This window comes from Doryrhamphus excisus, linkage group LG8 (assembly GCF_037039965.1).
Source record: "Doryrhamphus excisus strain RoL-2023G ecotype Guam linkage group LG8, RoL_Dexc_Guam_v1.1, whole genome shotgun sequence".
Taxonomy (NCBI): domain Eukaryota; kingdom Metazoa; phylum Chordata; class Actinopteri; order Syngnathiformes; family Syngnathidae; genus Doryrhamphus; species Doryrhamphus excisus.
This window is the reverse complement of record NC_136364.1, coordinates 8,686,464-8,712,244: the sequence shown is the minus strand read 5'-3', so window position 1 is coordinate 8,712,244 and position 25,781 is coordinate 8,686,464. Positions and strand designations below refer to the sequence as shown.

Genomic DNA, 25,781 nt, shown 5'->3' with positions numbered 1-25,781 from the left:
AGCATGCGTCCATTCTATACAGAATAGTGAACAAATTCAGGTAGGCTTCTCATAGGTGTTTTAATTATATTAGGTTTAATTATGCCTAAAATAATTTAAGTTTCAATGGTGCAAAAATAACGGAATATCATTTGATCTCTTCTGTATTACCAAAATTGGCCCGTCACAAAGTTGTAGCTCTGGACAAGTAACTGGAGTTACTGTTACTGGACAAGTAAATAAAAAAAAAAAAGTGAAATATTTGCTTACATCAGTGTAACATTTTTATCATCGCTTCTGAAAGTTCTCCTCCACCCGGGTTCAGCCCCAGCCATGGACCGGTAGCGCTGAACACTTTTATAAGCAGTGTTTGTTCTACGCTATTCAAGTAAGAAATGAAGTGAAACATCACCACCTTTTTAAAAAAATGTTATTTCTTGAAATGATATTTATTGCCACACATGGACTAGACTGAAAAACAATGTGTGTTTTTTCCACTTTCTGTGGCTTTCTTTGACCAGAATATTGACTAGTTCAGTTCTCTTCTGGTCATGAAACGTTTGTTTTTTTTAATCACGGTTCATCTTACAAACAACTTCAAAAGGCCCAAAATGTTATTTGTGTGGGGAAAAAATAATAAATAATTGAACAACTTGTCAGCAAACAGCTGTCTTCCATAGAAATGACCTTTGAGAAAATAAATAAATGATAAAGAGCTGAGGGAGTTTTTGATTGATATGCATGTCAGCGTGTGCTTAAGACAGAAATGTTAAAATATTCCAACTTTCATTTTAAGATGTGATGTCACGTCTCGGGCGACGTAAAAGATCGGCTCTGCCTCCCAGGCGATATGCTGGGTTCTGATTGGTCATTGGGCAGGACGACAAGGCACTCACTGGTCACGTGACTGATTTTGTCTCAGGCGCTTGTGTGTGAGCCAATCACAGAGGTCACGGGGTTAAGCCGGTTGGCAGCAGCAGCAAGTAGAGGAGAGCAGGCAGCGGTTGCTAGGCAACAGAGGATAGACAGCATAAGCATGATGTCGCTATGAAGTTCCAAAATGTGAGATCCCAAACTGGACAGGCTCGACAGCCACAAGTCCCTTCAAATTTGGACAGTGGTCACCTGAGGGCGGAGCTTAGGCCTCGCTGGCACTGCTGTTCCTGCTGAGCTCTCGAATCCCCTGAAGGATTCTCTTCATGTGACCCACCTTGGTCACCCCTAGGTCCTGAAAATGTGTCAAACATAGTCAGCATCACGTGACACATGGGCTTGCGACGGCGTGGTCCGCCTACCTTCAGGTCCCTCCTCTCCAGGTGGACCAGCTCACTTCCTCGGACGTCGTGACCGATAAAGATGTCCTTATACTCGGAGAGACAGAGAAAGTCGAGCCAGGCCCCCACCTCCTCTGTCCCCCACTGGTGAACTGATGCCAAGAGGAAGTCATCTTGTCAACCATGAATTTAAGGTCAGTGAGAATCAACTTTGACTTTTAACTCAGCGGCGTTCAAACATCTTCCATTGGGGGCCACATACCAAACATTCAGAATATTTAAGAATATGAAAATAAGATGAGGCCAAGGCTGCAAATGGCTCCCGGTGTGCTTTAACCAATCAAAACGAAGGACGGGAAGGGGCTCACCTGGCAGAGAGAGAGACCCACAAGTCTCCTTATTTCTGTTGTTTTTGTCCTTTTTAAACTTCGGAACCAGGCGGAACTTTGCACTCCGACTGGGCTTGGCCAAGTCTGTCAGGGGACCCTGGACACAACCGCAGCGTTAACTGCACAAGCCCCTTTCTAAACCTCTCATTTAGAACCTACTCCAGCATGAAAACAGGTAAGTACCTCATGGTCAGATGGGTCGATGACGACGCTCAACCACGAAATGTCAACCAGTCGACGAAGCTGCTGATCAACTGAACTCAATGCAGAGTTCAGCTGGTCTTGCTGAGGTGGGTCCAAAACCTGCGCGCACACACAGACACGTATTAAGTGTTTCAATGGCACCTTGTTGCATGATGTGGCCATACCATGGACATCTTTCCAGCAAGGAGCAGCTCTGTTTCGCTGAGTAGTGCTTTGACGTCTTTGACCATTCGGACCACCGCACCACAGCTTAGTGTCTACACACAGAATAGCATATTAGAGTATGTAATACAAAAAATATATATAGCTCTATTAATGTCAGAGATCTGAGGTTTAATCCAGATGGCAGATTTAAGTGGCTTGTTATTTTTTTAAATACTGCTACTCCATAACTTCGAGGCATTGGAGAACACTTAAATTCTGTCTTCAGCTTGTCGTGGATCCAAGTCACAGGTGCAGCAGTCAGTTGGGAAGGCCGCACCTCCCCAGGATCCCCAGCGGGAAAACTGAGATAGGACATAATTCTTGCTTCATTTTCTCGGTCTACCCCAGTAGTTCTCAATTATTTTCTGTCATGCCAGTGGGGGCATCCGCAATCTTGGACTTTCAGCCATGACCCACAGCTGGGGACCGTAGGAGAGGGTAGGAATGTAGGTAGGATGCACAATATATATTTTTTCTAAAGGCAATACCGATACCATAACATGTTTTATTTTTTACATTTCAGATATAACTAGTTTGTGCACACCTGGTGGTAACTTCTCTTCAATATTTATTTCAGCACTGATCAGATCCTCCCTTGTGAGCAAGACCCTGAAATACTTGAACTCCTCCACCTGAAGCAGGACGGCACTCCCAGCCCCAAAGGTGCAAGCTACTCTCTCCCCGTTGAGAAACATGGCCTCAGATTTGGTGCGGATTCCTGTCCTGGATAAATGCTGAAGGTCACAGTTGGATGATTCCATCAGAATCCCATCTGCAGTTATGGGATGCAAAGGCCACCAAACTGGACACCCTCAACGTCTTACCAACACCTACAAATTCTGACCATGTACATAGTGAACAGAACCGTGGCGGCCGCCAACACACTCCATGAACAGCTTTGACTTATTGTCGGCAATGCTGACCAAGCTGAACTGGAAGAAACTGGCTGGCCCACAGCCTGGAACCCTGTATTCCTGTTGAATGGGTTTTCTGAGTGTACAAAACCTGTGGACTGTGTAAACTCCCCTCCATTACCACGGCAAGGGTGTAGAGCTGCCACATTGTACCTCTTGTTTCTGAGGTTCGAGTAATGACTCCCGTTTTTCCAACATTCTGGCCTAGGCTTTCCCTGGGAGGTTGAGGAGTGTGCCTGTTTATAAATCCAACAGCTCTGCTAAAGTAAACACCAGCACTCACTAATACAAACGTTCTGCTATGTTCTGCTAACGTTCCGCCATGTTTGCCTCAGCTTCTCCAGCCCTGGCAGGCTACGCAGTACACATACTGCTCTACTCTGCTACTGCACGCTGCTATCAAGTCTTTAGGCTGAGAGCAGGTTTTTAGTTAAGTGAGGTTTCATACCCCAATGCTTCCGGACTCAACATAGACGAGGTCCATGGACTTGGAACTGGCATTGACAGCATGAGCAAGTTCTTGTTCCAGACTGTGGTGACTTTGAGCAAGCTGACAGATACTGAAAGACGAACAGATTAGATAGAGTGAGTGAAGAACATTACAGGAGGAGAGAAGGATGCTCCAAAATCATCACCTGCAGATGAGGACTCCAGCAGCCCGAGCGAACTCTCTCACGAATGACGCCTCTTCTTCAGAAACGATTTCTGGATGGCTGCTGAGAGGGGGCGGGGCCACAGGACAAGAGGGACCACGAGGAAACTCGCATTTCTGTTTGTCCTCCCATGACTTCAAGGTGCTCTCGAACGCCTGCCACAAAACATCCTGGTCACCTTTGATAGCCCCTTGTGCCGCCCTGCGGGTGGGTGCCGTACTCACGCGGTCCCTGGTTAAAGTCTGGGTCCGGTTCTTGTGGAGGATCTTGATGTAACCTGGAGGTTGAATCCAGGCCTCGCCATCCACCTGCACAGGAACGCCCTCGTCCCCCAGGATCGTGATCTTGACTGTGCGACACTGACACACACGCACACACATCAGACAGGCATTGGACTCGCAGTACTTTACTCACAAACATACACACACCTGGGCAATGCGGTGGTGTTGCAGGTTTATGACTCTGGACACGGCCATCTGCATGCTGCCAAACACAGCCACTACTTCAAGAATTTTGTCATCAAAAGATGGAGCGGTGAACGTCTGTGAGATCACACACACACACACACACACACACACACAAAAGTGAGCGCGAGTGAAAGGGAGAGACATACAGGTGGAGGGTCTCACATCATCCTCTTTGGTTCCACCCCAGAAGTTTGTTCCTCCAGCATAACTTGGAATGTTCAACACAGCGATACCCTGGAGGCTGGGCAGGGGGATTGGCCGCCCGTCACACTGCACACACACACACACACACACACACACACACTAGATAAAGCCACATGCAGCAAGTTCAATTCTGATAAGTGCTTAACGGTTCTGTCTGACCTCCAACAAAACTCTCTGCTCTAGGTTCTTGTAGGTTCTGTGCAGCAACTCTTTGGTTCCTAGAACTCCGTACCACATCATGTTCTTTGTGCGACTCCTGTGCGCACACATATACACAAACACGCTGCAGTCACACATGTTCTGCTGTGAAGGTTCCACTGGGCCTACCTGCACTTCTCAGGATGTTCATCTCTTTTGTTGTTGAAGTCCAGAGAAATTTTGGCATCCAGTCCAATCCCAAAGTAGTTGTTCATCACACACTTCTCAGTGTAGCACTCCCTGACACACACACACACACACACAGCCATGCTTTTTGTAAATAGACCAATGATAGACGGTAAAGATGGCATCTTTTTAAATTGCATGGTCACAGCTCACAAACACAAGGTAGCGCGAGTGAAGCACTATCGTATAGAATCCCTTACATGTTGTCAGGGTCACATGATGTGAATGACTCAGCGTTGACGAGCAGTCGACTGATGACAGAACCACTTGACAGAGAAGCTGACACACCTGCTCTGAGGGCTACACACACATATGCACACACACACACACACAGGTTACGAGTTACAACAAAAAAGGCCACAGCCAAGCACCTTACCAGGATAGAGGATCTTGGTGTTGAGCATCGGCATGTTGTCTCCTCTTCCTGTAGGGACAGGAAGTGATGTGGAGCTGCCCAATGACAGGCTGCCTTTACTCATCAGCCTCTCGCATGGTGTCTTACTGGCTGCAAACACACAAATTGAGCTTTTTTGTAACCCAGACTTTGTATTAGGCCTTCAGCGACATGAAACCAACAGTGGAAGTGGTCAAACACGATGACAAACGTCCTTGTTTATTCCAATCAAATGTGTGGATATTTGCTGGCATGAGCTAATGGCTAACCTCTGCGAGCGCTGCTGAGTTTGGCGCCATATGACTGCAGGGACAGCTTGTCTTCTTCGTCCTCGTCTTCCTCCACAAGTCCGTCCACTTTGACGGCATCCAGCGAGAAGACGGGCTGCGTTTGTGCGTTCTGCTCATCAACAGCTGGAGAATACACAATGAGAAGAAGGCAGCGCAGATAATAAAAAAAAAAGGCGCGGCCTGGCAGGCGGGAAAGTACCTTTCTCTGTGTGCTCGATGATCTGGCGGATGGCTTTCTTCAGGCTGTTGGCGCGCAGCATCAACTGCTCTCTGGGTTTAAAGATGGCTGCCGCAGAGGCGCCGGGTCGCGGGGAGCAGGGGGTGGAGTCTGGTGACAATTGGTTCTGAGGACGGAGGAGGGGGAGGACAAAGCCCTTGCCTTCTTCCTGCTCCTCGGTGATGGTTGGGGGTGGAGCCGGCGGCAGTAGCGAAGACACGTGTGACTCGTCGCTGAGCGTTTTGAGCAGCAGGTCCAGTTTCTCCTTGAGAACCACACACTGGGACAGGAAAACAACACCTTCACTTGGATTCTTGTTTCCTCTTACTAACAATGCGTCCCTTCCCACAGTTCCAGGAAGGCAACAAAGTTCTACCAGAAACTCCTGAGAGCAAGTGGAAAACCTTTGGCAAGTGTTTTGGAACATGATGGGAAGTTTACATGACATTGTCGTACCTTCTTTGCCATGACGTCCGACTCTTCTGAGCTCTCTGTGTTTTTCTCATAGGCTTTCCCGATCCGGGCCACAAAGTCCTTGACTGTCTCGCACAGAACCCTTATCACACACACACACACACACACACACACATCAGGACTGGCCAGCTGTGAGGAGACTAAACCAGAAATTATCGTACTTCGCAGAGGAAATGACAACAGAGTGTTGGTCTGACGTCAGAATTTTGGAAAGGTGAACGGCGACGGAATCTTCATAGGTGAGAATCTGCTGCACCTGAACACACACACACACACATTACAAGAACTTTTTAGCCACACTTGGGCACCTTTTCCTGCACAGTTGCTTTTGTGCTACAAATAAACACTTCAAGCGACTAGATATAGCTACAGTCGTCCTTCGCCACTTTGCAGTTTGAACATGGCTTCCTCACTCTGTTGCGGTTTTTCAGAAATTATGAAATGATTGCTGTTTCGTGGTTGACTATGACCTCTTATTAGTCAAAAAATATTGAAATGCAAGTCATATGTAGTATTGCTGTCAGTAATGTTGCACTGATGAGACATTACCTTACATTATATTACATTACCTTAACTTGCAACATGGAGTAAACCATTGAAGCAAAGTCAGACAAGAGTGGAAAATGATCTTCCCATTCCATGTGGAAGTGGTACATTTTTGACTTCTTACTATGTCCTTCCTCATCACTCCGTTTCAATCCCTTTTTTAAGTTTAGAATAAATTAATCTGAAGGAAAATGTGATGTGTTGTGTAAGGTGATGCAAAAAACAAAATAGGAGTGTAAATGTGACTATAGCAGTTTTATGTCTGCAGTGCTCTAATAATGGTTAAAAAATCATTTAGAAGGTAAACAGAACTACCCACTCATTAATATTAAATCCTATTTCAAGGTAATTCACTTACCATGGTCAGGTCTGCAACCAATTAACCGCGATAAACAAGGGATGCTAGTAGCTGCGAGTAGGTACATTGGGTAATGCAAAAGGTTGGTAGTGAGCGTGTGGTGTGCAGCGGTGACAGGAAGTGATGCATTACCTCAGAGTCCTCGCTGCAGTCCTCTGTGACCGTGGAGGTGGAGTGCTGCCGTGGAAATTTGGTCTCATAAACCATGATGCTCCACCTGTGGCGACAGCAAGACCTGTCACACCTGACAACGCCTACGTAAAGTCACATGACATCACCTGTCTAACATCTTGGTGCTGGCCCGCTCCAGTTTCTCCAGTATTTGAGGTAGTTGGGTGTCATCATCGCAGGCGGACCCCCATCCCAGAACCCGGGCCAGATCGTTGCCGGTTCCCAGAGGGAGAACCCCCAGCTGACACTAGGACAGAAACAAAGTGAGGAAGTAAACATTAAATGTGCACCTGAGGCCAGGTTGTGCTTGTGGCGTGCACCTGCTTGTGCAGCATGAGGGCGTCAATTTCGGACAGAACCCAGCCCACGCTGCCATCCCCTCCACAGACCAGGATTCTGAAGGTGTCAAACTTCTGGAAGAGGCGCAGACTGACAAAAAGGTTCTCAGGTTAGCGAGCCCGGTCTTGGGAAAGATCCTGGTGTGAGGCTTCAGGTCTCACCCCAGGTGTGGTCCTCCGTTCATCAAGTCAAAGACCTGGGCCGGGTTGAGCAGCTGCTTGAAGCGCCGCAGGAACTTAACGCCCTGGTTGTCTCCACTTTTGGAGTTGACGAAGACCAGCAGAGGACTGGTGCAGGATGGGGGACACGACGCTTTCCAGAAACCTGCCGACAAGTTTGAATTGAGGTCAGTAGGAGGGACATCATGTTGTCATAGCGATAAAAGGACAGTCACCATCAGAGTCAATGCTGTTGAGAGCCGTGGGCGGGATGACGGACACTTTACACTGGCCCAGGGGACACTTGGAGGACAGCTGCTCCTTACAGCTGGAGTGCACCTGAGGAACACGCCCACCACAGATTGAGATTGACAGCCTCGCCACACCAGCAAGCGGGAGGAGCTTCTTACCATGGTCTTGCACCACAGACACCGCCAGTCCTGCAGCCGCAGGACGCTGCCGCAGGTTTTGTCGCAAACGCTACATTTGGCCGAGACCGGAAGATTCCCTTCAAGCCACTGGTGAGGCATCCACACCTGAGGGGGAGGGATCAGAGGTTAGCAACCGTGAGGCGCCATTGTGACGTGTGCGTCTCACCCCCTCCTCATCCTCGATGATGTCCTTTCCGATGGATGCCAGCGTCGTCCATTTACAGTTGTTGGTGGCTCGAACGGCACAACGCTTATGAGCCTTGAATTTACACACTAGCACACAAACACAACAACGTAGCTTTTTGCACATATACTGCATATATTTTTGGCATTTTCCTGTGCTGACCTTCACAGGAAAGTCCGTGTGACGTCACTCCAGACAGGGCCTCTCTGCACACGTTGCAGTACGTGGGTCGGGCGTGGGAGCAGGCGTACCAGTTGTGCATCCCACTGAAGTGGTCCATGCTATACTGGGTGGACTGGGAGACCATTCCGGTTAGTATGGGTATAGAAATCATACTCATCAATTGGTCGATTTCTGGAATGACTCAATTTGTGGTGCCTAAGACGAGACTTAAGACCAGGACCGAGCCTTTTCTGTGGTTGGCCCCAAACTATGGAACTCTCTCCCCTCCAAGGAAAAAAGGTCCCCAACATCATTCTTCATCATTATTCTCTGGCTTTTAACTCGGAGTGAGTCGTATGGTCCTGTGTCTTTTAGTTCTTTGTTTTTATTGTAATTGGTTTTATTTTTTATACTTTTATTGCTTTGTTTCTTGTTTTTAATATTTTAATATCTATTTTACTATTTTATTTCTTAAATGATCTTTTTGTTTTGGATTATTACTTTTTATTTTCACTAGTCTGTGCAGCACTTTGGAAACTCTGTTTATAAAATGTGCTATATAAATAAAGTGGATTGGATTGGATTTGCTACAGACTGTATTTCAATACTTAGTAGCAACCATCAGAGGGCGCCATTCATCCACTTTACCAATTTGTTCATATTTGGACAATTCTAAGTTGTAGTATTCTTCACAACTGGCTTCCTTTTTGCTGCTGGTCGAAATTAGGTAATTCATGGCGAATTGTTCCTTAATTTTTAAGAAACCACATACAAAGTAACTAATTATCTCGTATTGATTTGGCCAATTTAATTATGAAGAGCTAGTCATCCTTAGCAGGATCCAAACTCACCTCATAGTTTTGTCTGTTTTGAACACTCCGCAGAGCTGCCATCCACTCCTCCATCTCCTTCCTGTTGTCTGCGCACAGGATGAGACGCCTGCAGGGGGTGATTACCTGCATGCACACACACATTGACATCACTGTTCCGACTAGTGTGTGTGTGTGTGTAGTATTTGCAGACAAAGACACATTGTGTCCACAATGACGCTTCTCTTCTCACATGAATGCAAATAGACTCAGCGCACACGCACACGTACACGTACACGTACACGTACACGTACACGTACACGTACATGTACATCCACTAGCAAGTCTTATCGCTTGGATTTTGGCCTGACATTGGACTAAATGTAATTCTATTCCAACTCTAACTAAACAGTTTGGAAGTGGACTAGCTCTCACCAAACAATGACAGTCCAACTGTTTAGATGATCATCTCTGAACAAACCCAATACGAAACATCCACACAGGAGACCCGCTCCCAAAAGGTTCAATTCCCATAGACCTGGTCCTTAGTGTTTCAGGTCCGACAGTGATCTAGCTTATTCCGCAAAAAGTGTCTGTCATTCAACCCCTCCCGCATATCTCATATGACTCATGCCTACTTCCTGTCTATTGTCATGGCAACTGCAATAATGGGGGGGTGCTTGTATTTTAATGTGATCTAAGGTGAATGATTTTTCATTCCATCTAGAACAGGGGTATCCAAAGTTTTCTGCATACCAAAAAGAAAAATCTAATGATGCAGGGGGGCACTTTAATATATATATATGGTATATATAATTTTTAATATATATAGAGTATTTAATGACAGAACTTATGAGTATGAACATTTCAGCTGTTTCTCTTTACATTGTGCCTTTTTTCGGGATGACCATAGCATAACTTTTTATACTGATTTATTTTTTTTTTACTTAGATTACTGTAGTATGTGCACACGTGGAGGTAAGAATGACACAAAGTTGGATTTGACAAATTCTACCCGTTGATTTCTTCTTTCCAAATATCATGACATGACCACTATTAATGAAACTTTTTTTTTTAATAAGAGCGGCTCAGACGTACAAAACGTATGTCCAAGGGGTTTGCCCTTGGCTCATCTCACTTTTTTTGCACTTTAGCATATACAATACACGGTAGGAACAAGCCCCGGGCATCGTAGCGATGGTGGCGTTGCAGGTGGCTGATATGGTGTGATGTGTTGAAGCTCAATGTCCAACCCCATCATGGAATGTTTGCAAGCATTTAGAAAAATGTCTTCCCCTGAAAGCGTGAGAAGCCCCATGATCGACAGCAAGTTTGTTTACAGTTGAGCCCAGGAGACGTTTGCAGCATATCACAGAAAAGGAGCGCAGTACAATAGAGATAATCTTGCCTCATTTTCAAAGAGGGACCTATTATGCTCCTTTTCAGCCCTTTATATTAAGTTGCGGACTCCAATAAAGCAGCTACACATGATAACCCGCACTGAAAGCTTTCTAGATCTTCCAGAAGCTGCACACATTGCAGCTATATTTCGTTGGATTTCCAAAACTGTCTGGTTTAATTTATTCAAACTTCTTCAGGGCTCACTTTCGAATGTGCAAACCTCATGATCTGAAACTTTGGCATTGACTCACAGTAAAGCTGTTGTTGACGTTCTTGGTGCTCGACTCGGCCACGCTGGCATCCGTCAGGTCCACTTCGTCAAAGATGATGGACTAGAAGACAAAAACTCAGACTCGTCACATGTGCAAGGTTGTTCTTGGGTGTGTGTTGTCTGGGTGTGTTGGTCACCTTGGTGTTTTGAGCGTAGTACAGAGTTCTTCCTCTCAGTTTAAAATATCTTCTCTTCCAACGCTGGAAAGAACTGGTCTGCTTCATCAAGTCTCCTTCCTTCAAGACCGTCTAACAACACACAAAAACGGCTTGGAATTCAAAAGTGTGCCTTCTACTTCGAGCCCTCCATGTCATGGAGAATGTGATTTTGAAATCCCGTCACTATCAGCCTTTTCATGTGGACCTCATGCGAGCCGAGCTCAGTGAACAGCTGATCTAAACACTCAGAGCTTTGTGTCCTGATCTTGTGACTCGTCTGCTGTACTACCAGCACAAGCATAAGTGTAGGGAACTGTAGAATTCCACGATGGAATGATGGAGAGATACTAGTCTGAAGGGTGGGCACTGTACTTGAAGGCCAACGCTTCCTCCTTGCTTTCGCCATCCCCAAGCGAGCCTCAGGGAGAGCTGTCGCTATGACCTGTTCGCCGTTTTTTTTATCCAGCCTTGGGGCCGTGGCTGGGTATTGGGGCTCTGTAAAATCTATATTTAGATTTTTCTTTTTTTTTAAGCCTTTGTCAATGTAACATCGTGACTCTTATCTATACTGCAGTAGTTAAGTCCAGAGTTACAAATTCATAACCACCCCACCCATCAACAATCAGAGGTTTGAAGTTGCATACATTCGTTTTTACACCCATGTTGAGAGTTATTACATAAAAAGTATTTGGCGGAGACGGCGTACCTGCATGCAAACTCTCGAACTGTCTGTCCTAACACAGTTTGGGGGAACTGTGAACTGATTATGTGATTCACTCGATTGTAATCTGATGCATGTTCAAATGACATAAAACCATTACCATTGAGAAGTCACATGACAAACACACAATTCCCTTCCTATCAAGCTTGACAGTAAGTGTACTCTTACACAATCAATGAATCGCTTCTATCATGCAGTAACTATTCCATTCATGTTTCAATTTCAAAACAAAGTTAAAATATCAAAGTTTTTGTGTTGAATTGAGCAGTCTACACCAGCCCATAAGCCACCAGTTGAGATTCTCTGCCAGAGATCTGGTCTAGTACAATGTTTATTGTTCAACAATAACCCCTTTCAGGGACTGTATCATTTAGCAAACTTTGTCTCTGTACAGGAAAAAAACACGAAATATAATTAATGTTGTAATTGAAAGTGTTGCCACATAACGCCGATGGACGTAAAAGTAAAATGTTAACTCTGCTGTCCGTTATTCGCCCCGTTCTACAGCCAATGAGTGTACGCCAACAATGATCCGCTCCATCTCAACGTCACACCGCGTGCAGCTCACTTCCCACGGGTAAGAAACTCAGGAAACGACCAGGCTTTCGTCTGGGCCTTGGACTCTGTCGGTCCTCCAAAGTTGGCCGGCTCGAACACATTTATCGGACTTTCTGTCACATTTTGCGGGTGATACCGACATTTTTGTCAATTTGACGCCCCACGAAGACTGATTTCACCACCAGTAACTTCCAATAACGGCAGGAACGTGAAACTATGAAGCCGTTACGGCAGCGAAAATGACCATTTCTGATACCTACAAGTAGCGTATACATTTATATACAATATATACTGCATATTGCTGGTAATACACACTGTCAAGCTTTCCTGCACAAGAGGTGACATGCATTTTTTGAAGCCAAAACGCCAGTGTTAAGTTATTCTGCGTAATACAAAGCGTGAACATAATCAAACATTGTGATCGACTGCCGTTACATTAGTTGGTATTATGTCTGCAATTCGGTGTCAATAAAATGTAACAAAGTCACTAATTTAATTTTAAAACGAGTCCCTATTCTGTGTTCACGTTAAGACAGGAAAGGAGTGTGGGTGGGTGTGAGTGTGTGTTACGTGTGTGTTTATAAATGGCGTTTAAGTGTAAACACAGGATGCATTTCCAGTAACTTATTCGTGCCGTATGAAACGCGAATACATACACAATCAGACAAGCTTCAAGCCAACATTTTACAAAATGGTTAACTTGTGTGAGACGGCAGTAGACGGCACAGACACATTTTAAGACAGGGGTCCGTGTAACCCCTCCACCCACAATTAACGTTCATGCGCTGGACACTCCGCCTGCACTGACCTTGCTGCGGATCTGACCGGAAGTGGACACTTTCCTAATCAGTTTCTGTGGGGTTCCGGGCTCCTGCTCCGGTTCGCTGTCTGACGACTCGTCCGGGCACCGAACGGCTAAAATCTCCGGTCCCTCCGCCATCCTGCATCAGACCACCCCGGAGAGCAGGGGACGGCGCGCCCCCCAGTGGTCGTGAGAGGGTGACACACCGATCGCCATAAGAAGTATATACTGACCTCTGGTGGACTAAGTTATTACAACAACTGAAAAGCAAAATACTGTATAAACGTTTTTTAAGTTGACATCCGTTTGACTTTTCGGTATGTGAGTCTGAAATACTTTTGGACACCCTTATCATAAAAGAAAGATTTCATCGGTGACTGAATCTATGTTAACATAAACTTTATTTTCCTCATAAACAGGATATTATGACACTTTGATTCCTTTGTTTTGCTCACTTTGAAATGATCGCTATGCTAGGATTCACTTCCTGTTTTGTTTAATGGCAACATCTTTTACTTTCTCAAGTAAAAGTATGTACATACATATTTTTAAATATATGTCTTTGCTAACAACAAATATGTCAGCTCTGGTTGTGACTTGATGAAGATATCATCTGACCTCCTTGATCTTTATCACTGGGATCCGGTCCAGTCCTAGTTCCCACATGAAAGCAGTCCCAGTTTCACATGGCACTTGAAAGACTATGAAACCCAAAACCGCCTGGCGCTTTTTCACACGGCACAATTTCGGCCCACGCTTCTGTTGACTTTACCACCATCATCATCATCATCAACATCCATCAGGGGATCGGTCCCGGCTGACCCCGCCTCGCATTCAAAGTCAGCATCCATTTGATGACCCCTAACATCAGTGGTGTCCAAAGTGCGGCCTAGGGGGCCATTTACACCCTGAGGTGTTTTTTTCTCGGCCCGTGGAATATTGTAAAAGTAAAAATAAACAAAAAATAGCAAAATTGGAAAAATAGAGGAAGCTAAAATGTTAAAATAATAATAAAATTAGTTAATTGTCATTAAAATACATCAATATATTATTAAAATTATTGAATAAATTATGTATTATTATTATTAATTTTTATTTTTAAGATGTAATATTACAAACAAAAAAATTATTAAAAATGTTAATTAAATTGCACAGCACCAATAAAAAATGGCATTTAATGTTATCAAAATATATTAAAATATATAATTAAAGGCACTCACGAGGGTTAATTAAAAGGCAAATATACCAAAATGTGTTATTTTAAAGATGGAATATATAAAGTGTCAAAGTGCCACTCCTGGAATATTTTCAAACCTAACCCACATATAAAATATAAAAAAGAAAAAATCTATATAATAAACTAATTTTCATAAATAAAAAAAACAAAATGTTTTACATGTTTTTGTCTTTATGCTTCACTGATAATCTTTTTCCACCAAGACTTGATATCTTGTGCAAGAATGCACCATAGTTGTGCACGTTTGTTTTCGTATGAATTTCTTTTTCTGCCATTCACTGGTGGTCCCGATCTAAACCCGGCAAAATACCGAAGTATTTACTGTACTTCATTGTGTCAGACCTGCTCTACTCTCAGCGTGTTTTTGTTGCGCTTTTCCTGGTCTGAGGTCAGAAATGACCCGACTTGCCAGCGGATGCTCATGCGGCGTATAGGTCAGACTCCGGTTCCATTGAATTCAACATTGTTTTATTGTTACTTTTTCGTGGGTCCTTGTAATGTAACACCCGCGTGCATTGTTTTTTAAACAAGGTCACCCCCCCACACACACACACACTTTGATCAGGTCAGTGGGCGGAGTCCAGGTATTTTAACATATAACAGCAGTGCCGGTCTGTAGTCCCATCAGCTCCAGAAGACCCGTCAAAGACTCGGTGAGTGAGTCATCACGCCATGCTGATGTCTTTACTATTCCATAAAGATGAGATATTGCTAGCGTTTTATTTCACGCCGCACGAATGATGACAACAACTTGCTGGTTTGGCGCTGTGTGACGTTTTGAATGAGCCGGTTTATAACTTCACCGATTGCTTTACTTAGTTCTTTTATAGATGTTTGTGCCACATAGAAATGTGCAGCTTTGAAATGGTGTCCTTGCCTGCATTATTTATGGTACTTTTCTCTAAGTTATATTGTTTATGACATACTTCATATGTAATTACTAGGGCTGTCAAAATGATCTCTTTAACGATTTTATTCTGACTTGAAGGCATCAACAGCAGCGCAATTCCAACACCATCTTTGTAGCTCCGAAACACAACTATAGTTCTCTTCTAAACGACACTTCCTCATTGTCACTAAGTGGCTGCGCCCGAACGCTAACCACTAACCCTAACCCCAAAACTACGCCTCAACCGACCCTAATGCTCCAACCCCTAAACCCAACCCTACTTCCTAGCCGTCTAAACCTCTAACCCTAACCCCAGACTCTACCTCTAACCCCTAACGCTGACCTCTAACCCTACCCCTACTAGTTAACCATAGCACTGACCCTACTCCTAACCCTAATGCCCGACCCTAACCCCCTAACCCTAGCCACTAACCCCTACCCCAACCCTCTAATCCTTTAACCTCTAACCCCAACCTCTACCACCTAACCCCTTACCCTACCCCTAATGCCTAACCATCTAACCCCTAACCTCTAAACCTAAACCTAACCCTACTACCAAACCCTAACTCTACCTCTAACCCCTAACCCTACTCTTACACCTAACCACACCAATCACACTAACCCCAGACCAGGGGTGGGCAAACTACGGCCTGGGGGCCCACCAAGCGTTTGAATCCAGCCCACCAGTTGCTTTCTAAGTATTTCAATTTTTAACATACAAGCTGGTGACACCACTTGCAAGTCGGATGTATTATTCAGTAAAATAAAACAACAAAATATTGTATGTAAATATTACTTCTATGAATAGTACTTAGTACTTACTAATTTAGACTTTTTCAAATCTGTCCAGACCATGGCGACCCCTCGTCATCACTTCCTGTTGACATTGGTCTTCCTCCCTGCTGTCACGGCAATGCCCGAACCCGAAACCATCTCTCCAGACAGCTGGGAGCCGCCCTTGGAACCCCCTCCCCCACCTTTCCCTTTGGACGGACGTTTTTTCTTTGAGAACGTAACGGGACAGCCGGGGGGCTCCCTCCTAGCCTACTGTCAGAGGCTGCAGTCAGTGATTCCGGCGGAGCAGATTCCCTGGTTCTGTCTGTGCATAGACTGCAAGGGGAAGACTGGAGCCAAGGGAGACCGTGGAGATCGGGGGCTGCCAGGTGAGGTGGATGTCAGGAAGAAGCAAAGCATCAAAAATTCAAGTCAATCTGATGTCCTTCATCCAACTCGGCAGGCATTCCAGGTAGTCCTGGAAGACGCGGGTTGACCGGCTTCAGAGGTCCCCCGGGTTTTGTGGGAAGACCAGGAATCAAAGGTAAAATCTACGGTGTCACTTGTTGTTGATGTTTGTGTTGCTTGAACTTGTCACCATTATGGAACTCCAGGACAGAAAGGCGACGAGGGTGACAAGGGAAATCAGGGTCCTCAGGGGTTTGTGGGACCCAAAGGAGGCCGAGGGTTTAAAGGTAGGGGGACAAACATTTGGGTTGATCAAGCTTTCTGTTCCTGAACTGGTTCTGTGATTCTGCAGGTGAGAAAGGGGAAAGGGGTTTGGAGGGTCTCCCGGGTGATCCGGGTCCAAAAGGAGATGATGGTGTCTGTCCCGATTCGTGCGATGCCATCCAGGGCCCTGAAGGAATCCCTGGTTTGCCAGGCCCCGCAGGACCCAGGGGTCTTCCTGGTGTACCAGGAGCACCAGGATCCAAAGGTGTTAAGGGTGACATGGGGGTTGTGGGTCACCCTGGTTCCCCAGGTTCTGATGGTGTCAAAGGAGAACCCGGCCTCCAGGGGGAGTGTGATTGTACAGATGGACTAGACGGTGATCCAGGGCAGAAGGGTTCCAAGGGTAACCAGGGAGACCAGGGTGAGATGGGGCCTCCAGGAGACAAAGGTTTACCAGGTGAAAAAGGTGACATGGGCTACATGGGTCCTCCCGGTCCCTGTATGCCCGCCATCCAGTCTGCTTTTTCCGCGCAACTCGAGAATAGTTTTCCCCCGCCTAACACCCCGGTGGTGTTTGGGTACGTCGTTTATAACGTCCAGGGCAGTTATGACCCCACCTCCGGACTCTACACCGCTCCCATCAACGGGACCTACGTTTTCAGCTACCACCTGACAGTCTACGCACGGATCCTCAAAGTCGGCCTGTTCCATAATTTTGAGCCAATCATCAAGACAACAGATCCAAGCGCTTTAGGTACCACCTCCCATTCAATCATCCTTCACCTGTCCAGGGGAGACCAGGTCTGGCTCCAAGTCAAGGACCACCTGAGCAATGGCATGTTTGCCGGTGCGGAGGCCGCCAGTACCTTCTCTGGCTACCTGCTCCATCCAGACTCATGCGACATGGCGTTTTTGAGAATCCCAGTCCCGGTCCTGACCCCACCGGAGAACGGGTACAGTTGGGGGGGCGCATTGGGATACAGCACCAATGAATATAGTACACCACCAACCACTACGGGATCCAGTTAGCTAGGGTCCCTCCAGTAGTACTGTAGAACTCCCTGACGGTGGATTGGTTGCTCCAGACCAAAAGAATGAACTTTCATTGGTTGTCTTCATTGGACAGAAGACGTCAGTTTGTCAAAGAATCGCCCAACATGAAAAACAACATTTTTTTCTAGCTTGCGGCTTCATTTATTACGTTCATGTTGGAGTCGATGAAGAAGGTGATGTTCATGCATGAATAATAAACCTCAGCATGTTTTATGTCAATCAAATCAAGCATTGAAATATTCTGTTCTGCTTACGGAAGCACAGCACGTAGCACCTAGCTTGTAGCGGGTGTTTGGTAAACGACACAGTGGGAGTCATCGCGTCGGCCATCTTTGTAGTTCAGGTGTCGCCGGGAGAGTCGTCGTCGTCTCCAATCACCCCCCTCAGGAAGGATCGTTTAAAGTCCTCAAAGCAGATGTCATCTGACTCGCTACCGTTGAACCGTGAGAAGATGAAAGACATTTTCAACAACCGTGTCCCAGATGTTGTACAAAGGAGAAAAAAATCTACTCACGTTGCTTTGGCTGAAAGGAAAAAGAAAATAACATTCATTGAGATACTGATTGATTGCTATTATGTAGATTTGCTAGCAAGTAATATATATATATGTATACACATCTTATTTTGCTCATTTTTACGGATGTTTTCTTTTTAATTTACAAATATTTCTTCTCATATTTTATTTCCCTGACTTTATTCCCATTATAGATTGACTTTAGCCTTGTAGTATTGCAACTTTTCCCCAAACAAATGTTCCAAAAACATTAAACTTTATTCTTACTGATCATAATATTATGACTTTAAACATAAAACATCATTTTTTTCTTTAACATGTCAGAGTCAGGCCGCTTTCCATTCATTCATTCATTCATTTTCCACCGCTTATCCTCACGAGGGTTGCAGGCATGCTGGAGCCTATCTCTTCGGGAGAGAGGCGGGGTACACCCTGGACGGGTCACCAGCCAATCACAGGGCACATATAGACAAACAACCATTCACACTCACATTCATACCTATGGACAATTTGGAGTCGCCAATTAACCTAGCATGTTTTTGGAATGTGGGAGGAAACCGGAGTACCCGGAGAAAACCCACGCATGCACGGGGAGAACATGCAAACTCCACACAGATGGTTGAGGGGGGGAATTGAACCCAGGTCTCCTAGCTGTGCACTTGTGCAGTCAATATCATAGATATATAACATAATATAAAAAGGACAAAAGCTGTGATCTTTGGATCTTTAAAAGGGTTTATTACGGTTTTATTCCCATAAATAATTTAAAATTTATGAATTTAAAATAAATAAATAAATTTAAATAATTTCTTTTCTTTAAAAATACAATTTCTTCAGCTTAATTTTGTGACCTCATGATCATAAAATGATGACTTTTATTCTTGTAAAATAACAACTTTTCCGCCTTAACATTACAATTTGATTCTCAAAAAATGACAACATTTGTCTTTTAATATTCTAACTTTATTTTCCAAATGATATCTTCTTTGTTCAATGCAAACGTAGAACATTTCAGAACAGTCATCACAAGTGCTTGATAAATATTTTTTAAAAAGCTATTAAGTGTGCTGTTGTGTTGATTTAACGTGTGTGCGTTAGGCGGATTGTATTGTGCTGACACGACAACAACAATTGGTAATCAGATTGCTGTGCGTGTGTGTGTGATGTCACCGGTTGTCATGGTGATGAGAGGTGACGTACCTTCTGGTTTAGGATGCATCAGTCGGAAAGGAAGTTCCACACAAACTTCGCTGTGGAAAACACACACCATTTAACAGTAATCTACTCATGTTCTTGTGTGTGTGTGTGTGTGTACCTGGATCCCAGAGGTCTGAGTGCACAGGAGGAAAAAGCCAAAGAAAAAGCAGTTGAGTGCTGTTGAAGGATAAAATTACGAAGAAGCGCACTCACCCTGAAGCCATCATCTTCAACACCATCTTGTAAGACACCAACATGCCCTGAAGCTCCTTCAGAACCTCCTGCTTCACTCTGCGCACACAAACACACACACACACACACATTTTTGCTGTTAGTGTTGTGTTTTATGAAAAAGATGTTTTAATTGTTCCAACAAGAAGCAAAGAATGTTTATGTCTCACATGCTAGAAGAAGCCAAATTGGTGTCCTCATGCTTGAGGCGCCCGTCCAATGCGATTCCTCTGCGTTCCTTGTTGTGTTTCAGCAGGGGGTACAGCGTGTACTTCTTCTCCAGACTGGCCCCGGATGCAACACAATCGCTGAAGACAGCAACACAAAATCACTTCCTGCACCAAACACCAAACATTCCAGATGTATCTAAGATGGCTCACCTCGTTTCCTCTCTGGCCACAGACTTCACGTACTTGTCGTTGGAGTAGAGGATGACATTGGTCACCTGATCCACTGCAGACGCAACACAAGTTGACAATGCAGCCGCAGCAACCTGAAGGTGAGGACCACGTGTGGCAAACCTGACAAGCTGATGTCCTTCACGGTACGGTTGGAGGCATTGGCGATCTCCACGTTGGCGTGGACCGGCTCGCCGTGGTAGAAGGTCTGTAGACAAAGGACGCACCGCTCCAGTTTGAATTTGGTTTAGTAGACATCAGCAGTCCATGTTCAAAAGCACACATGTTCAAGACTAGAGACATGGTAAAACTAGAGACACGTTCAAGACCAAACACATGTTCAACATTGGAGATATGTTCAAGACTAGAGACATGTTCAAGACCAAATACATGTTCAAGATTGGAGATATGTTCAAGATCAGACACAGTCAAGAATAGACGTGTTTAAAATAAGACATGTTCAAAACTAGAGACACGTTCAAGACCAAATACATGTTCAAGATAGAAGATATGTTCAAGACTAGAGACATGTTCAAGATCAGACACAGTCAAGAATAGATGTGTTTAAAATAAGACATGTTCAAAACTAGAGACATGTTCAAGACCAAACACATGTTCAAGATTAGAGACATGTTCAAGACCAAACACATGTTCAAGATTGGAGATATGTTCAAGACTAGAGACATGTTCAAGATCAGACACAGTCAAGAATAGATGTGTTTAAAATAAGACATGTTCAAAACTAGAAACATGTTCAAGACCAAACACATGTTCAAGATTGGAGACATGTTCAAAACTAGAGACACATTCAAGACCAAATACATGTTCAAGATAGAAGATACGTATGTTCAAGACTAGAGACATGTTCAAGATCAGACACAGTCAAGAATAGACGTGTTTAAAATAAGACATGTCAAGACCAAACACATGTTCAAGATTGGAGATACAGTAAAGTCTCGTTATATCGATATCGGTTAAAACGAATTACTACCTATTACGATACTATTTTCATTTCCCGGCAAATTTCTAGTCTTTTATGATATAATTAGCTCCGTTAGTACAATAAACGGTTATTATGATAATCCGGTTACTAGGGTGCCCTTTTCATCTCCCGCCAGCCAATTTGGTCTGCTTATATCGATACAAAAGCAGCTTAAATCAATCTTTGCTTAAGGATTTCAATACCAAAAAAGAACACGGCGAACGGCTGCTTCCAGTCAACTTTATTTTTCACACTTCCACCACCAGAGTGCAGCACACACAGCGGAAAACACCCGTCCCTCGCGCCTACCCCTCGGGGTGGCAACACCTTCCATATCGATAGTTCCGGGGTGAATTATGTCCCGGTAACCGGTAATCACTACAGCGTAAGTTTATTTTTATTTACTGTATTACAAAATTTATTGTAGTACAAAAGCATGCTAGATACGCAATCCATGAACTCAAGGAGAAAATTACATGCCATATCAAAGATCCGCCCACTTTTAATGCAGTTTGGCGCAGGATCGGATATATGGATAGTCCGGTTATATCGGTATTTTTTCCGACTCCCGAGAATATCGATATAACGAGACTTTACTGTATGTTGCAGACCAGAGACATGTTCAAGACCAGACACATTTTAAGATCAGAGACATGTTCAAGACTGGATGCATGTTCAAAACCAGCCACAAGGTAAAGACCAGAGACATGTTCAAAACCAAGCAGATGTCCAAGATCAGAGACTTGTTCTAGACACCAACATTTTGTTAGAACTAATCCTGGCCTGTTTGACTGCCCCCTTGACTCAACTGGACATCTGACAGATGTTGTCAGAGACATGTTCATGATCAGAGACATGTTCAAGAACAGCCACGAGGTAAAGACCAGAGGCATGTTCAGGATTGGAGATATGTTCAAGACCAGAGGTATGTTCAAAACCAAAGATATTTTCAAGAACAGACACATGTTCAAGATCAGACCAATACTAGAGACATGTTCAGGACTAGACATATTCAAGACCAGACATCTTCAAAACTAGAGACATGTTCAAGATCAGAGACACGTTTAAGACCTGACATGATCAAGGCTAGAGACGAGTTCAAAATAAGACACATGTTCAAGACCAAATAAATGTTCAAGATCAAAGACATTTTCAAGACCAGATACATGTTCAAGACCAGAGACATTCAGAACCAGCCACATGTTCAAGACCTCATGTCCAAGGCCAGCTACATAGTCAAAACCAGATAGATGTTCAGGACCATGTCCTTGGCCACATTTAGGTTGGTGACTCAGAGAGCGTTCTTGCTTTCTTACCTCTTTGGGCAGACTCAGTTTGACTTGAAGAGGTTTCTCAGACATCAGGAAGTCGAAGGTGGTCTCGGCGACGGGAGACACCTGATTATCCTGCGGACTGTACTGGATCTTACGGATGGTGAGACGAACTGAACTCCTGCAGGGAAGACAGGATCAGAGAGGTGAGTGTTAAGTGTGTGTGTGTGTATGTGTGTGTGAAAGACATAAACAAGTCTTTGCTAGCTAGCCAGGGCTCCCAGGCCAAATCTTGCTTGGGGCCTCCAGATATTCAGAAACACCGCTGGCAGAACCTCACTGTTTGTCAATCTTCTCGTCCCGCTTCTCTGCACAGAAAGCCTTCACCTCAAATTCCACCGAACATTTCTGCACACAAACACAAAACGCTTGATGGAGTGGTTAGCACTGCTGCCTCGCAACAAGAAGAGCCCAGTTAGTTTCCAGTTTTATACACTCTTCATACACTGGATGGCTATTAAAACTATAGCACATGAAATAGGCGTGACCTTCGACTGACCTTGCCATCATCTGTAGGCCCCGGCTGCAGACTGACAGAATTGGGCAGGTTGTCTGGAAACTGCAACACAATTCCAGAAATGTTATGATATCAACATTGACCCACACTTGTGCATACGCTAACTAGGATACCTCCACCAAGGCCAAATATATGTGTCCCAAAAGGGCTGCTAAAAATGAATTTGTTGTCTTTTGTTGTCAGGACATATACTTTAAAAATACACAAAAAGTATTATGCTAGTAAATATCATTCCAAATGACCTCCAGGAAGAAGGGGAATGCGTTGTCTCCAAGTTTTCTTAGCAGCTTCTCCTGAACTTTGGTGTGGGTCAGCTTGTCCTTGTCCTGCAACTCCGGGTACACCTGCCGGGTCACCACGAACAGATCCCGCCTGAAAGCCACGCCCATCACATCCATGTCCTGGCGGCCGTATCGGAAGGTACACGACAACATGACGTAGACTGTTAACAGAGTGACCCCAGAAGGAATGAGGCGACGCCTTGAAGACTTGAACATGAGAATGGAAAACGGAAAATGGACCTTGTTTTCCTTTCAGCTGTGAAGGATCGATGACGATGACTCCATCTGAAAGAGTCAAGTTGTTTAAGGACTGGTGTGGACGGATCGTGTCAATGCTAAAGGTATTGATATTTATACAGTATCTGTATCAGATATTTTTCAGTTCTATTTTCATAAATATTTTGTTGTGTTGTTCAAATAATAAGCCAAAGGATTCAAAAGACAGTCAATAGCAGTTAGACGTAGACAAACTGGGTTTGCCTACTGCTGGGAGACGTCAACGTCGCCGCCATATTGGATATGTCAACCCGTGTGTCAAATGAATACACGGAAATATACTTATTTTCATAAAGCGCCTAAGTTAATTCCACTCCTTTTATACATTCACACATTCATCAACATACTGAAAATCACAATCACATTGTACAAAAACAAAAACAATGATTGTTTTTGGTTCCAAGCTGTCCAATATGGCGGCGACGTTAACGTACCGTGAGCCTTCGATGAGGCGTCTATCTATGAGCAGTGGAACTCACCAACTGGATCCACGTGATCACAGTGATCCACAAAGTCCCTGTTGGACATGTAGATGGCCACCTGAAAGACCAACAGTCGTCTTATTTGCCATAAATGCCATTAATATGTGTTATTTATTTCTACATTACACCCGAACCATGGTAACACTGTGTCCCGCGGGGACACTTTAGTCGGTGGTAACTTTCGGTTGAAACAAATGCGATTAGTGTTGCCAATTTAGCGACTTTTAGCTCTATTTAGCAGGCATTCAGACCCCTGTTTTTTTAAAAGCGACTTATGACAAATCTAGCGACATTTTCTTGTAATTGCAAACTGTTGGAGACTCTTGACTTCAGACTAAATAGACTCTCCGTCGGGGTTGATTGCATGGCCTGCAGTTCTCTCCTGAAACGCTGTGGGGCGCTGTTTTTCCGCACAGTCAACTCAACCACAACTCTTGTTGACCAATTAGTGTTAGTTTCCTTGGCTGTGAGCAAACGATGGCATTTCAAGGGCTTTTAAAATGACATTGGATCCCAGTGGGACACTATAGTAAGTTGCATTTCATAAATAGTTCATGAATATTAAGTTGTGTGCAGTTGTAGCCAAGATCCAAATCATGGTAGCATCCAAGCATCCAATTTTGTTAACCATTAGCAGTCGAAAAAAATGTTACACGTTTATTGAAAGATCCGACACGGAATGAATCAAATGTTCAGGAATCGGTTACAAAGGAAATTATTCTGGCAACTATCTTGTATCGTTGTTCCTGAAGGCAACGCAGAAGTCTTTGAGCTCTGGTCTGAAGCGACTCGTTGCCATGACAACACAACTTACCGACTTGTCGCGAGACGTTTTCTTGAACACGACTCGTTTAGGACTCATGGTGACTCACACGCACCGACCTGCAAGAGAACCTCCACTTTCATTACAAAAATGAACAAAAAACATTTTTTTACTGTATCCAAGACTTTCTCTTCTAAAAGAGAAAAGTACCTTTTAGCACTTTAGAGATCAAAATAAATAAAGTCCAATAAATCAAATCTTGGCAACTTTTTCCCCCTCTGATACAATTATTAAAGTTAGTAGTTATTCCTTTGACTCACAAAAACACAATTCTCTATCATAAGTTAACTTTTACTCATTTTGTAACAGTTCCTCTCTTTGGTACATTTTGAAACTTTTCCCCTCACACTTGACTTTGTTCTTGTAACATTTTCTCCTAAAATAGCTTTTACATTTTCTTGCTAAATTATTTTAGCAAGAAAAAAACAACTATGTAATAGTTGACAAAGTTTATTTTTAGAAAAGTACAACTGTAAGGGTTTGGAGAGTGTGAAAGATGATTTTATTTGTAGTAAAGTCAAGTTTCTGGTTGAAGTGTAGTATTAGTCTATAGTTTCCTAACTCTGCAGAAGAATGGTATGCATTTCCATTTTATTGGGAAGTCCAAAAAAAACATGTAAGGGTTGGTATGCAGTGTATCTAGCCAAAGACAGGGCTGCATTGTTGTGTTTACTGAGTAGATGCGTAATGTGAGGCACACTTGCTGTCCCCTACGCCTGTGTACAAGTGTACCATGTAGGCATAGTATGAAAAAAATCAGATGTAGTTACACTCTTACAAAACATCCATGTACAAGATAAGCACCAAAGGCACAATAGTGACTATTTTCCAAGTTGATGTCAAAGCAGGAACGAAATAAATCAAGTTAATATATTTTCATATCGATTAAACACAAGCCAACGCTGTCGTACCTGATGATGATAATGATGAAGAAGACACCAGGACTGCTGATCACCCTGAGCCAGCTGGACTTATAAATGGACGTGCACACACACATGCGCACGCTAA

At 44.1% G+C, this 25,781-nt stretch overlaps 3 protein-coding genes across 7 annotated transcripts; 1 reads left to right on the top strand and 2 right to left on the bottom strand.

Annotated features, from left to right (window-relative positions):
- Nucleotides 1–643: 643 nt before the first annotated feature.
- dgkd (diacylglycerol kinase delta) lies at nt 644–13,291 on the bottom strand. Of its 2 annotated transcripts, none has more exons than XM_058079323.2 (31): nt 13,123–13,291; nt 11,015–11,125; nt 10,858–10,938; nt 9,248–9,352; nt 8,397–8,529; nt 8,217–8,323; nt 8,030–8,155; nt 7,856–7,958; nt 7,623–7,785; nt 7,443–7,551; nt 7,230–7,369; nt 7,084–7,168; nt 6,209–6,303; nt 6,030–6,129; nt 5,556–5,853; nt 5,336–5,479; nt 5,049–5,177; nt 4,873–4,972; nt 4,616–4,726; nt 4,448–4,544; nt 4,247–4,354; nt 4,046–4,159; nt 3,842–3,976; nt 3,600–3,772; nt 3,413–3,524; nt 2,011–2,103; nt 1,826–1,945; nt 1,622–1,739; nt 1,275–1,426; nt 1,105–1,207; nt 644–986 (listed from the first exon to the last, which is right to left on the bottom strand). In XM_058079323.2, exons 1-30 carry the CDS (start codon nt 13,252–13,254, stop codon nt 1,118–1,120), a joined length of 3,684 nt encoding a protein of 1,227 aa, XP_057935306.2. In that variant the 5' UTR covers nt 13,255–13,291; the 3' UTR covers nt 644–986; nt 1,105–1,117. The 2 variants fall into 2 exon arrangements, with proteins under 2 accessions (XP_057935306.2, XP_078648857.1); XM_078792731.1 differs by having other exon boundaries at nt 1,275–1,405.
- Nucleotides 13,292–15,877: 2,586 nt separating this feature from the next.
- Nucleotides 15,878–25,765, bottom strand: sagb (S-antigen; retina and pineal gland (arrestin) b). Of its 4 annotated transcripts, none has more exons than XM_078792733.1 (15): nt 25,685–25,765; nt 24,765–24,832; nt 23,948–24,008; nt 23,433–23,477; nt 23,154–23,353; nt 22,894–22,953; nt 22,675–22,742; nt 22,380–22,515; nt 20,205–20,289; nt 20,064–20,136; nt 19,854–19,991; nt 19,666–19,743; nt 19,571–19,585; nt 19,456–19,505; nt 15,878–18,171 (listed from the first exon to the last, which is right to left on the bottom strand). In XM_078792733.1, the coding sequence occupies exons 2-15, from the start codon at nt 24,810–24,812 to the stop codon at nt 18,125–18,127; spliced, it is 1,104 nt and encodes a 367-aa protein (XP_078648859.1). In that variant the 5' UTR covers nt 24,813–24,832; nt 25,685–25,765; the 3' UTR covers nt 15,878–18,124. The 4 variants fall into 4 exon arrangements, with proteins under 4 accessions (XP_078648859.1, XP_078648858.1, XP_057935324.2 ...); XM_078792732.1 differs by having other exon boundaries at nt 15,879–18,171; nt 24,765–24,849; nt 25,685–25,704; XM_058079341.2 differs by lacking the exon at nt 25,685–25,765 and having other exon boundaries at nt 15,879–18,171; nt 24,765–25,657.
- Nucleotides 16,156–18,305, top strand: LOC131134261 (uncharacterized). The gene is made up of 4 exons (XM_058079333.2): nt 16,156–16,405; nt 16,480–16,560; nt 16,631–16,711; nt 16,777–18,305. Exons 1-4 carry the CDS (start codon nt 16,156–16,158, stop codon nt 17,715–17,717), a joined length of 1,353 nt encoding a protein of 450 aa, XP_057935316.2. The 3' UTR covers nt 17,718–18,305.
- Nucleotides 25,766–25,781: the final 16 nt, after the last annotated feature.

Excerpts from the sequence above, each read along its gene's own strand:
- LOC131134261 (XM_058079333.2), top strand. The coding sequence starts at position 16,156 with ATGCCCGAACCCGAAACCATCTCTCCAGACAGCTGGGAGCCGCCCTTG. Across the intron at positions 16,406-16,479 it reads TGGAGATCGGGGGCTGCCAG|GCATTCCAGGTAGTCCTGGA; the intron begins GTGAGGTGGATG and ends CCAACTCGGCAG. Across the intron at positions 16,561-16,630 it reads GGGAAGACCAGGAATCAAAG|GACAGAAAGGCGACGAGGGT; the intron begins GTAAAATCTACG and ends ATGGAACTCCAG.
- dgkd (XM_058079323.2), bottom strand. The coding sequence starts at position 13,254 with ATGGCGGAGGGACCGGAGATTTTAGCCGTTCGGTGCCCGGACGAGTCG. Across the intron at positions 7,370-7,442 it reads CCCTCATGCTGCACAAGCAG|TGTCAGCTGGGGGTTCTCCC; the intron begins GTGCACGCCACA and ends TTTCTGTCCTAG. Across the intron at positions 4,727-4,872 it reads TCATGTGACCCTGACAACAT|GGAGTGCTACACTGAGAAGT; the intron begins GTAAGGGATTCT and ends TGTGTGTGTCAG.
- sagb (XM_078792734.1), bottom strand. The coding sequence starts at position 24,812 with ATGAGTCCTAAACGAGTCGTGTTCAAGAAAACGTCTCGCGACAAGTCG. Across the intron at positions 22,743-22,893 it reads GGCCTACAGATGATGGCAAG|AAATGTTCGGTGGAATTTGA; the intron begins GTCAGTCGAAGG and ends GTTTGTGTGCAG. Across the intron at positions 22,516-22,674 it reads GACGAGAAGATTGACAAACA|GAGTTCAGTTCGTCTCACCA; the intron begins GTGAGGTTCTGC and ends TCTTCCCTGCAG.